Source organism: Neodiprion virginianus, chromosome 5 (genome assembly GCF_021901495.1).
Source record: "Neodiprion virginianus isolate iyNeoVirg1 chromosome 5, iyNeoVirg1.1, whole genome shotgun sequence".
NCBI lineage: Eukaryota > Metazoa > Arthropoda > Insecta > Hymenoptera > Diprionidae > Neodiprion > Neodiprion virginianus.
Window position 1 is genome coordinate 25,158,280 of NC_060881.1, and position 13,030 is coordinate 25,171,309.

At 36.7% G+C, this 13,030-nt stretch overlaps 2 protein-coding genes and 1 long non-coding RNA gene across 7 annotated transcripts in view; 2 read left to right on the plus strand and 1 right to left on the minus strand.

The window, feature by feature from the left end:
- LOC124305225 (uncharacterized) overlaps nucleotides 1–13,030 on the plus strand; it is a 34,829-nt gene that overhangs the window by 16,596 nt on the left and 5,203 nt on the right. The window lies entirely within an intron of this gene.
- Nucleotides 1–13,030, minus strand: part of LOC124305214 (E3 ubiquitin-protein ligase CBL) — a 31,511-nt gene that overhangs the window by 5,708 nt on the left and 12,773 nt on the right. Inside the window, exons 2-5 of one of the 3 annotated variants that reach the window (XM_046764370.1) lie at nucleotides 1,486–1,632; nucleotides 1,065–1,337; nucleotides 755–974; nucleotides 399–563 (exon numbers count right to left, since the gene is read on the minus strand). In XM_046764370.1, the coding sequence (XP_046620326.1) occupies nucleotides 399–563; nucleotides 755–974; nucleotides 1,065–1,337; nucleotides 1,486–1,632 (805 nt within the window). Of the gene's footprint in view, nucleotides 1–369; nucleotides 564–751; nucleotides 975–1,064; nucleotides 1,338–1,485; nucleotides 1,633–13,030 lie in introns of all 3 variants that reach the window. The other 2 variants (XM_046764369.1, XM_046764371.1) reach the window with 2 other exon arrangements.
- Nucleotides 3,659–6,883, plus strand: LOC124305221 (probable phospholipid hydroperoxide glutathione peroxidase). 3 transcript variants are annotated; one of them, XM_046764384.1, is made up of 5 exons: nucleotides 3,659–3,812; nucleotides 5,045–5,149; nucleotides 5,271–5,377; nucleotides 6,098–6,189; nucleotides 6,331–6,883. In XM_046764384.1, exons 2-5 carry the CDS (start codon nucleotides 5,061–5,063, stop codon nucleotides 6,550–6,552), a joined length of 510 nt encoding a protein of 169 aa, XP_046620340.1. In that variant the 5' UTR covers nucleotides 3,659–3,812; nucleotides 5,045–5,060; the 3' UTR covers nucleotides 6,553–6,883. The 3 variants fall into 3 exon arrangements, with proteins under 3 accessions (XP_046620340.1, XP_046620342.1, XP_046620341.1); XM_046764386.1 differs by having other exon boundaries at nucleotides 3,661–3,812; nucleotides 6,337–6,883; XM_046764385.1 differs by having other exon boundaries at nucleotides 3,800–3,939.

The window sequence follows — 13,030 nt, forward strand, 5'->3', positions numbered from 1 at the left end:
TTTTTCAAATTAAATTGCATAAATGACCGCGAAATATTGATAAATCCGAGGTGGACCGCCGTGTTAATGTGATGTAACGATAACAACAACAAGACACGCATACAAATGATATATGGTTACGATTAAATTAAGTATAAAAATTGCTGTCGATGATCATACGAGCGACGATGAAGAGATAACAAGATCACAATACGATTTTAAAATGAGTTGTGACGTAGCTTGTAATTTAGTTTCATAAAACTTTGCTTTTCTTTTCCTTTTTTCTTTTAACATATATATATACACATATATATACATATATGTATATGTATATATATCTTTTGTTTTCTAGTTTCATTCTTTCATAAAGCGGAATAACGCGCTAATTACTTGGGTAGATGCTACTCCTAGTCGGATACCTCGTTGTCTGGGTCAAGATCCCGCGTTGGCGTTGAAGCGTTGCTCGCCGACGCCGAATGTGCCCCAGGTCGATGAGTTCTTCGTGGATCAAAAGGATCCACAACTATTTGTTCAGTCCCTTTGATCTCAGCTCTACAAAACGGACATCCTTGACCCTCGGAATCCTGAAATTTTAGTTTCACATTTACATAACTGCGCAGAGACAATGATTTATTTGTCACTACACACGTTACAGTTTAACTGGATTTTGTGAAACTTCATGCAAGATTTCGTTGGATTTGACTTGATCATAATAATTTTGACTTCTGCTATCGATTGATTGGAATACTAAGAAATTGGATTAAGGTACTGCTACCTGCCAGGCTGTGAGGCACGGAGTGCAGAGGAGATGACCGCAGGGTTCTATTCTGACATCTTTGTCGTGTTCCGCGCATATTTTACACAGCTGAAACGTGCTACCCATTTCGCAGTAGAGTTCGTACTGTTCAGCGGTTACTTTTATGTGTTCCTCCGGAGTGGGTTGAACCGCCCACGTTAAATCTGGATTAACGTTTCTTCCGTCTGGATACAAATAACTGGGAACAAAACAATCATGTTATTCAGAGGTGATCCAATTCATCAAGGTCGTCAAAAATTTAACTTTTGAGCCTCTAGAAGATACTTACAAGCCTTCCCGATAGCCGTCGAGCAACGCTTGAATCAAGCTTTTGTTGTGAGGTATCGTCTGGAGTATGTCACTGTCCGAAGTAACGTAGCCTATGGCCCACTGTCCTAGCCTCGTACAACTCAGTCGAAATACGTAACTGCCTGGTTTTGATATACAATACTTTTGCAGTCTTGCTTTGACCTCGTCGTACGTCAGAAATGCCACGTACCCAGGGTGCGTTACGGCCAACGTCTGCCAATTTTGTAACAGCGTTGACCAAGGCTGAAATAATCTGTAGAAGAAATCAAAATTAATGATTTTTAAAGAGCGAATCGTTTCCATGACAGTTTTGTAGTAAATGCGACACTAGAGAAACAGAGGAAGGAATAATTTGAATCGGAGAGGGATGATACATTCTTGGATAACATAACGACACTCACCTAGTGAAAACATCAAATTCAAAATTCGATATATAGTCGTTGCAAGTGAGATCTATGGTAGATTTCAGTGCCATTGCTTCTAGTCCAGAACTGATAGGATGAACTTGGTTCAATTCGTGCCTGAACACTTTCCAAGGAACCAGGGTGCTGTAACAAAACATAAACAAGGATAAGCTCGCTGCAGGGTGTATCAAAAAAATGTTTAACATGAACTTAAAGATATATTAAGATTATTACAAGTATACAGAATGGTCCAACAGTTATTGCACATTTCTTCCAATATCTCGTCATGAACAGAATTTATACTACTTCAGGTGTTTTCAAAACACATTCTTCATACCTCTCAACTCACAATTATGTAAAAATTTATTACCCTGCAATTTTAGAATGACTCTCAAGGAGTTCGTTTAACAAACTATGAGTATGTTTTTTTTGTGTATGGTTGTACTAAATTTTAGACAATCCAAAAGTTGCGAAGCAACGATTATTCTTAAACATGCATCGTTACAGTAACGTTACCAGCTTCAAATTCATAAAAATTAGGGGTAGTCCCTGACTTTCCCTTAAAATAATTAAAGTAGTCATAAGTATTATACATATAATGCACTTTTTTTTTACCAGTTAGACACCTAACGAAGGAAATGATTTTCAAAACCAGTTAGCAAATATACATGTGGGGAATTCTATCTGAACCCGACCAATATCTGACCCTTGCCATTTCTGATTTTGTTTAAAAAAATTTTCTGCAATTGTCCCAACTCTGAAACCGTACCCTCAATTTTTTTAGATTTTTTACTCAACTGCCAATTATTTACAAATATTTAAAGTGATTTTGAAAAGGATCTGGCTTAAAATTCTCAAAATCTGTATTTTCTATTTTAAACATTTCAAGATCCATGGTGGTTTGATTTTTTTCACTTTTTGTTCGGTGCTTTTAATTTTTTTGGTCAACTAAAATGTGGTTTAAATGATCTTAAAATTCAGGAAGAACTCTCAAAACTTCTATTTTTCACTAACAACATTTCTAGACTGGTTCCATTATGGAGATATTTTTGCCTATTCTTTGGGACATTTAATTTTTTTTTATCAACTTTATAATGAAATCGGTCTAGAAGTGTTCCAAGTGCAAAATAGAAGTTTCGAGAATTTTTTGAGAAATTTCAAATCGTTTACACAAAGGAAAACTTTAATCAAAAAAATTAAAACAGCTAAAATAAAATATAAAAAGAAATCGACCCCACACGAGCCAGTTTTTAAAATGTTTTCAGAAGAAAATACAGTTTTTGAGAATTTCTTGAGAATTTGAAAAAAGATCCTTTGCAAAATCAATCTCAACATTTATAAACAATTAACCAGTTGAACAAAAAATCTGAAAAAATTCAAAGTACTCTTTCAGAGTAGGAAAAGTTGCACCAAAAATTTTTGAACGCAAATCAAAAACGTCAAGGGTTAGACATTCCTTGGGGTCACATGGAATTCCCCACGCACATCAGTGAAAAAACAACGTCATGGTTTTGACCTAATCGAATACATTAGAACGGGGTAAAAAAATTGACGGGGAATCATTAGCATACTTGACGTCTCGTGAGCGTGTGAAATAATTTTCAACGTCACGAACCCGACGCGCGCAGCGTAAGTATAACGATCGTTTAAATATTTGATTACCTTCCCGCGATCGAACTTCCCGCTCGATAATAGCGACGGAAAATGTAACGGTCGCAACGAGGGCGGCGGAGGGGGGGGGGGAGACGTTCGGCCATGCTTAACGCCAAATAGCCAATGACCATATTTTATTTGATAGTGTCGGGGCGGTCGTTGACGAATAGAAAATTATCTCTATTCACGTTTCTTTTTTGCAAATAATAAAGCGATATTTGTGATTCTACCATTATGCCAAGAAATTATTACGCACCATAACCTCATGAAGTTGCTGTCACAACAACAAAACTGTCTCACTCGCACTTTATGCGAGAGAGACAAGGACGCAGCTAAGTCGTACTGCGCATGCGTGACTCGTCATCTCGGTTATTTTTCGCAGCGAACTGCTCACTTATCGCTGGAAAATTGATCCTACTTTTGGGATGCGGCCTCGGCAAAGTTCGGTCTCCTTCCCTCTTACTTCGTGGTATGCACGCAGGCTCGCAAGTCTTAAGGCTGTAATTATGACGCATCAGGCGGGAGAAAGTTGCTATAGCGGCGAGTTGACGGTTTCAACTTGTCGACGAAGCTGCCACCCACCCGACCGAACCATCGATCATTCGCTCATCGTCATCGTTACTCTGCGGTTTCTATCGCGTCTCCCGCGAACGTTGGAAATACATATAAAGGTAGGATTTGTCACGAGCGTACGTGCATACGTACGCATAAACTACATATCTGGCTCTGCTGTAGCATTTCGCCTTTGGCTGTACGATTGGTGACAACTTTGTTTTCAATTTCTGAAGGGAATTAAACGTAAGTTTTTTTTTAATTACGTCACGCAACCTAATCAATTGGTTCGTTCGATGATAACCTACTGCAATTATTGCAAGCATTGGCGGGATATAGGCTAACTCAAGTATTCCACATTTTGCCAATTAACGATCGACCGATATTTATTTGTTTTTTTTTAATTCTGTTCCCTCGTTTCTGGTCAACTCTATGATCCGTAGTTTTTGATAAATATATTTTTAGCATTGAGCCCGCGGTCATTTCTTATTGTTGGATTGCTGTTTGTTTAACAGAGAGGTTTAATAACGAGCCGGCGGAAATTTTGCCCAAATGATACAATATTCTGCTGATTCGTAATAAAGTTTTCCCGCCGTTTCGTTTCGCGATTGAATTTTGTAAAATGCGTTAATTTTTGGTTTTTGAAATGTAAAGAAATTATCTATGAGTTAGAAGTCCGTCACGTTAACTTAACCAAATATTTAAACTAAAAATTACTATTTTTTATATTTTCAAGGACTTTAAGTGGCTAACTATTCAAAGTATGGGTACATCTCGTTTTGTTACATGTTGTTTATCAAATTTCAGACAATCCTAAAGTTGTAGTATTATGATATTTTTTTTTTAAAATACATCGTTACGTTGCGAATTACTTAAAATTAATAACCTTGAAATAAATTTGAGACTAAATATAATTTACTCTGTGAGAAAGATAAAAGATTATCTGTGAAACTATTACGCAAACTTTATCCGTGAAACGCACCTCGTGTATGACACAAGGCAAATAATAGAGAGAAGAAACAAGTCATAATTGAAATACGGTCCGCGAGATGGCTCAGCCGAAGCAAATTGAATTCCTTACAAGTCACGTAGTAATACATTGTCGTCGTTATCGCACAGTAGTCCAGTCATTGTAGTCTTTTCAATGTACAATAATTATATCGGGCGCCGCGAAGAAAAATTCTGCGATATAATTATTGTACTTTCAAGTCGATTATTTGGATATAATGACTGGACTACAGTTTCTGGATACGTATCAGATATCAATTTTTACAAACGCAACGAATAATACCGGCAGTGATAAGATATAGTTTCGTGTGATCGATGATCCACAAGTGTATACATTTTTCAGATAATCGTTATTAGCAATGAGCGGAAACACTGATTACAAGGCGGCAAAGTCTGTCCACGACTTTACCGCGAAATCGATCAAAGATGAGGATGTACCTTTGTCAAAGTAAGTTAATGAATGGAAAAAATTGACAAGCAATTTACAAAAATCGGAAATAAACCTCTACTAGGACACGAGTACAGTTGTTGGTTTTTTTTTTTTTTAATGTTAAATTATTCTACTTCAGGTACGCTGGGAGGGTGTTATTGATTGTGAACGTTGCTTCGAAGTGCGGTTTGACTGCAACAAACTATAAAGAACTTAACGAACTACACGATCAGTACAATGAGAAGGGTAAATATGTGAATATAAACGACGTGAAGAATAGGAATAATAATATCAACTACTATGATAATGGAAGTACCGTTATAAATATATGCGCAAACGCGATAATGGGATCAGAACACGAATACAAAGAGACAGAAAAATTACCACTAAATGACTAATTTTCCATATAAGAGCAAATTTAAATTATTCAATGTCATTGATAATCGATGAAAGTCAAAACAGCGACCATCTCTCATTAGATTAGTCGTTGACTATTTTGATCTAACATCAATGTGTGAAACCAGACAGTGGTAAAATACAGTCATTCGAAATAATTTTGCTATATCATGGATGATGTCATTTCAAATCGTCGATGTCACTTCCAGTCACGTATGTACCTAATATTTGTTCAAAGGAATTACTGTAACCCCACGCGTAAGAAGTACCGTATAAAGTGTAACCGAATTTTCAAAATTCTGTTCAATTTCTGAAAAAGATGATGAAAAAATTGGTTTATTTTATCATTTAACGATGGTTTCTGCATTGTCCAGAAGTACATTTATGGCATAGTTGGTGGTTTCGCGTGTATTTCTTATATATTCGTGAGAATTTTTATCTCCAAAGATCCAGCGGCATTTGCGCATCAGAAATCAAAGTGGACTCACAGTTGAATTATCAATTCTTCGAAACGTGGCGTATTTCTCTCATAGCACAACATTCGAATCATACGTATCTATTGTCGTACAGGTCTAAGCATCCTGGCCTTTCCATGCAACCAATTCAACGGACAAGAACCCGGAGGCAGTGACGAGATTTGCAGTTTTGCTGATCGTCAAAAGGTAGTTCAACTATATTTCAATAGTCGCAAAACAAACATAACTTGGGCATCGAATTGGTCAGCGCCAGATGAAGGCAGGGGTTGACGATAATTGGGAGATTTCAGTATCGGAAGCAGAATTTTCTCTGATTCGCATCGTAAGTTTCAGGTGAAATTCGACCTGTTCGAAAAGATCGACGTTAACGGAGACAATGCTCATCCTCTCTGGAAGTATTTGAAGCATAAGCAGGGGGGAGTTCTTGGGAGTTTCATCAAATGGAATTTCACAAAATTCATCGTCGACAAGGAGGGCAAAGTCGTAGAGAGACACGGACCCAACGTAGATCCGAGCAAATTATCCTCGCATATCGAGAAATATTTGTAAGGCATGACATTTTAATTATATACACACGTTGGAATAGTCAAATTTTGTCACGCGCTATGCCCAGTAAATGTCACGTTGTTTATTATGTCCAACAGTTGGCTAATATAGGTTTCAAATTAGATGATAAAGACGATATTTATTTACAATGCACAAACAACTGAAAAACGAGAGAAAAATAAAACGGCGTAAAGACATTACAAGAAGAACAAAAACAACGTTACAAAAAATGAACAAAAACTTACTTAAAAATTCACGAAACCACGATGATTTTTGATTATTAGTAGTTACTTAGGTCTGTTTGTTTAACATAAATAATACAGAATTAATTGATCACGTTTGCTTATTTTACCCAACCTAAACCAATTTACAAAGCGTTAAAATTTAATTCCGATAATCGTATATCAGAATCGCTTTAGAGATATTATATAGTGTTTTATACATGAAATTTGATACTACGCGTATTCTGAAAATTGAGATACGATGTGACTAATGGTATTGAAAAATCGTTTTTATACTCAATTTGAGAAGAGGCGTTGTGATTAGTGGAAAAATGAAAAAAAGGTTGCACAAAGATATGCAGGGTATGGAATAACCGCGATGTCGTTTAAAGTGCGAGAGTTGTATACACGGAATAAATACTGTTCCCAATATGCTTTAAAGCGATAAGATACGAAAAGCAGGAGGTGGACATAAATTGATAAGATTAACTATTGGCGATGAGAGACGAGAGGAGAGGAGAGGAGGAAGTTTGGACGAGCCTCTGGCCAGCTACGCGAATCACAGGGGAGTACGAATAGGAAATAATTTACGATCAAAGCTTCCACGAGGATCGATCACGGACGAGAAAAAAAAATTGGAATATATCCCGGAAACGTATAAAAGATTGAATAAAACAAATCGAAGGTGGTTTGTTCCGATTTTCATTTACATGAAAAGGAAAAAAAGAAAGTTTAATTAACGTATTGAAAACGACTGTTGAGACGCTCTCTTACAATCTCCTCAGTCTCGATTCTCGGTCTTCGGCTCTCGTTCAAGTATTGAACGATGGCTCGTCTTCTTCCCGTTCCACCAACGGAAGTCTTTTTCCAGTTGCAACCTGCGTCTTGTCTCTCCACGCTTCGCCTTGCTTGCAAACTCAATGACCTACTGCTGTTACTGCTGCCGGCGACATTGCAAAGAACGATTTCAACGCGAGAAATGATTCGTCGTAGCTTGGCGTCTTTTATAGGCTTTCGGATTTATCCGCCATACAGATTTGTCAGAAAGAATATATACTATCGGATATTGATCCAAGTTTTCAAGTAAGATTTAATTTAGAATTATTTTGAAACATGTAGGTGAAATCGTAAAATATTGGTGGATAGGGTATCTTAATACACAATTTACTCAATTTTAGAAACTCCTCAAGTTGCCAAATAACAATTTTTCCCAAGAGTACGACGTTATACACTAACGATAAAAAATTCAACGTCAACGCTTAAACTTTGACATCGTTGATCAAAATATGTGCATCATTCATTTCGAGTGATTTAATCCTTTGAGTCAAACATTATTGTGCTGAGTCAACGTTTGTAACAAGATAGTATTCTATGATTTTTCGGGTGGCTGATTACGAATCAGAAATCAGATTTAAAAAATTCAAGATGGCGCATCCAATATGGCGGGTGAAAACTTCAAATTTGATCGAATACGGTCAAATCATACGTTTAACGAGCGACCCCAAAAACTTATAATTTATGTAAAACATGTACATGTGCAGAGGAGTAACTTTCTCGGAAAGTAATTATTCCTTCAATTTTCGTGATTTTTTTCAATGAACTTGTTTCTAACAACAATAATTTACATTATATCGCAATCATTACTCTCGAGTATTGAAAACCTATTAGTAAATTAGCAAAGAAATATGCTTTCAAACTTCTCTAAATATACAAAAAAATAGATATAAAATAGGTGGTAAGAATACCCACTTCCCAACATAACTCAAAGAATTAATAAGCATTCGCGAACAGTAAATTGTAGAACGAGAAGCTTCTTGAAACGTTGTCGACTTGCAAATAGACTGAAAAATCTCCATATTTGACAAAATTGTGACTAAAACTCATCAGATTACGTGATAGCTGATTATGTTACGTCTTCGTACAATAATCAAGACCAATTGATCTAATTGCTTTAATTCACCGCCATATTTGTGTCCGTATTATATGAGACCTTGAAGAGAGAAGAAACTGTAAAAAATGTCTTTTCAAATCGTTCCGTTTTGGGAGAAATAGAAATAGTTGAAGGTAAGCGATTACGTTCTTGCGGGGCTAAAGCCGGGGTGATCAATTGCTGCTGAAAGCGAACGAATTGAACGAGTTTTTTTTCCGCCTTCTTGTGGTTATACAGCAGTTACTGCAAGAGGTTATCTGTATTATCGATTGAGCACCTCCTTTCTGCCCCCCCCCCCCCTGTGCCGCCGTTTGGCTGGTGCACCGTCAGGTAATTATAACAACAACGATACTGATCATCGAACGCGGTTTAAGCCGGAAAACGACGAAAAACAGCACGTAAAGTATAAAAGATTTTTATTTGTCTATAATGCAAATAGTTATAAGACGGTTTCGGATTAGAGCAGTGTTTTTTTTTTCTACTGGAAGGAGGGTTTAAAAATTTGTTTTTCTTTTGTACGAAAAAATTCTTCCGAAGTATAATGTGACTTGGTTTTGTTATTTTTTATATTTGAACGATTTGTCAAAAACATACTTATTCCCGTTACGTTGCGCGAATTTTCCAATATAAATCACTCGAATACGGTTTTACACCTACGGACATGATCTTGCAGGCAATTAAATTGTCCAGAAAAATCGTCCCGGATTTTTTTTACGTCGTAACAATAAGAAACCAGATATTAGGAAAATATGAACTTTTCAAAGGTCAATCTTTCGACGTCCATATTACGAATACAAAATAATTAGAGGAGAGTTAAAAAAACACTTGTTCTCTCTCTCTCCTTTTTTTATCTTTTTTTTTTGTCTCGTCGCAACCTTTTTTGAATTCTCCTCTACAAATACTGAAAACAAATGACGATTATTCTTTCGCTTTCGATATACAGCGTTAAGTTTAACGACGAGTCGGCAGCTGTACAATAACGCATATATAATCTATGAAAATTTGAGCAGTTAGCGGAATCTGTATTCCGGCCGCTTATATTTTCACCACGGACGACGCGCGGTGTAAGTGTAACTTTTAACATACGCTTCGACGTAAGAGAGAGATACTAGCGCTATAATTAGTCGTCCTTGCTTGTCGGCTGATCCGGTCGTGCCGCCGCCTCCATTCATAGAATTTACGCTTCTTCTTTCCGAGCAAGCAAACGAAGTCTTGCCTCAAGAAACGTCATTTTGACGGTCTTTCGACGTTCGAAGGAAAAATATTATAATAAAAATAAAGAGTGAAACGCGTTGCTTTACATTCGAGTTTAACGACGGATGAACGATGATATTGATCATACGGTTTGTATAGAAAAATGTTTTACAGACTTGACACGGTTCTCATGATCGTCGGCTGCGTGAGAAACACATGTGATTTTTTTTTTTTTTTTTTTTTGTTTTGTTTATTAACCAAAAGAAATCAATACAATGTGAGCACTGTTTCGCGTTTGTATGGTATACATATATATATACCGTGTACAGATCTGAACATCGATTGTTTTTTTTTTTTTTTTGTTGTTTCAGAACAGGGATTATCTGTCTGGCATTATCAACGAATAAAATCCTGTGAAAGAGATATTTTGTTCATTTTTTTTTTTTTTTGCTACAAATGTTAAATAAAATTAAATATCCAAGCACGATTGAGACGATAATAAATTGAAACGAGTCCAAAGAAATTTGATACAATTACGAACGGATGTTAAGCGCAAGTCGAGTTTCTTTAGCTCCGGACACTGACCGTGAGTCACTTCCGGTCTGGAAAACTCGGCTGGCAGCTCTCGCGTAAAACAGGGTGCAGCAACAAGATTATAGAGAAACCGTTTTTATACACCGATATAGTTTAAACTTGACCGTAGTCTACCATTTTTTTCATACGTATAGCCATTTCCTCTTTCATAGTTCTCGTTCCTTTTCTTTTTCCTTTCCTTTTTCTGTCTCTCGCTTTCATTCGTTGCTTTATTCCGTCAGATCCCGACCTCGCCTGATACTAAAAGCGTAATTATATCACATACCCATTCATTTTCATTATTTCGCTACATACCTAGACGCGAAGGAATAACAAATGCGTATGATGGAAATAGATGAGAAGGTAAAGAAGGAAACTTCTTGTGTTTATTTTATAGTCGAAGTGTAGAAATTTTCAATGAAAACACTTTTACGCAGTGTCGTTCGATGTATTCCGCAACTTAACTGCGTAGTAGAAGAAAAAGAAGAAGAAGAAACGTCGTTGCGTATTTTCGTTGTGAAACTCGAAACTTCGTATCATCGTTGAGTTGGAATTTTCAGGATGTTTGTTAAATTTTCGAACAAATATTTTCGCACCGTATTCATTTTTACTTCTTTTATATTTTTTAAATTCCTCCCTCGCGTCAGGTTCATTTACCTCAAGATTTACGTAGACAGAAACTTATAACGATAATATTTAGTTGTTTTTAAAGAAAATTATTCGGTTATCGTAGGATTCGAATAAATTGAGAATAAATGTATACAGTCTGATTTTAAGAAAGTTCGTTTATAGCAGAGATTACATTTCGATATATTTTATTGATCAAAAAAAAGTTAAGGGACAACAAAATTAGCTTTCATCCTCTTCCGGTAATTCGAGTCATAGGTTTTTTGAATGGAACGCACAATTACTTGCAAAGAATGGTAAGTGTGAAGGAAAATTGCGCAAGTCAGGATATACGTGTGTACGTAAGTACACTCGGTGACAATGAATCCGAGACGGCTAATTTTTTCCACTAGACATTTACGTTGGCAACACTGAGAAACCTACAGGGCGATACGCGGCCGAGCGTGAAACAAACTCAATCACAATAAACGTAACGTAACCCATGACCGTCGAATATCTAACCTTAGAATACGTGCCAATCCAACAAGTCATTATCCCCGCGATATTCTTAGGTTATATTAGACGGTCATGGGTTACGTTACGTTTATTGAGATTGAGTTAGTTCCGCGCTCGGCCGACTGTGGCGCTGTAGGTTTCTCCGTGTTGCCAACGTAACTGACTGGTGTAAAAAATCAGCCGTCTCAGATTCATTGTCCCCAAGTGTACATACGTGCCGCGTGTATCGCATCACCATGCGTTACGCAAACTAATTGTAAAACTGAACAACGTAACTGTGTCGCATGCACACGTGTCCGTGCATCTGTGCGTGCAATGGAACGACAAGCAGTCGCGTAACGAAGCCGGTGCCCCCAGCAACGCCTATGCGCTGTATCGGTGTTCCCGATATCGGTCAATGAAAGAAAAATAGTTTAAACGTCGAGCAGCGACGACGTCGAATGAATGAATTCAGGGACGGAGGTATGAATGAACTACTGTTCCGATGAATGAATCGTTGGCTAAGCTCTTCTATCGGGGCTCGGATACGATGTGGAAACGGGATTTTTCGCTATCGAACATTTCGAAAATCCCATCTTCATGTTCTCCAATTCTTTTCTGATTGTAAGAGAAGTGTTCTCCGAGTATATTGTGACGTTTGAATTTTTGGAAAATCTCATTACTGCTCACCATTCGTCCGTTCTGAGAACTTCGCGATACGTCGAACTTCGTAACGACAATGAATAAATTATGATTTATCGTAGCGAGAAATTGTTTTATCGTAACTTAATTATAGGATTGTCTGAAGTTGAGTCCGATTTTCGGAAACTGAATTTCTTCAAAGCTGTTCTAAATTTTCAAAACAATCTCTTTCGTTCCGATAATTCGTTTACACGTTACTAACTTCAATCGCGTGAAATTTTTTGAAAAAGACTGAAAAGCAGCGAAGAAAAATTTATTTCTTGATCAATCGCGCGGTTGGATTTACAATAACTTTACCGTAACAATATATTATAAAACAATAAATTGTCGTAGTTATTAGATCTTTAAGATGTTACTTCGAAGACGTTGAGTTTTGTACAGCATAAATATATTCTTTTTCACTACCCCTTACACGGAATTTTAGAGATCATTATGAATCTGTGAAATCACAAGTTTTCCGAAAAAATTTGCTAACCAACTTTATTCTCGTATGATTAATCGGGTGTAGCCGAATAATTTCGTAGTTATTTTATCTATGATCTTTTCTCGGAATCTGTTTGTTTCTTCGTGTTATTTTTTCTCCGAAACGAAACGTCGATGGAAAATTGCCTTCAACTAAAACAATTTCTTTTATTCTTCATGTTTGTTTGTTTGTTGTTCAAACAAATATTTAAATAAAACTCTCAACGTGTCGTTTTCAACTTCCGAAACCCACGCATATTCTATTCTTGCGTCGTAAAGATCGAGCCTCATATTATAT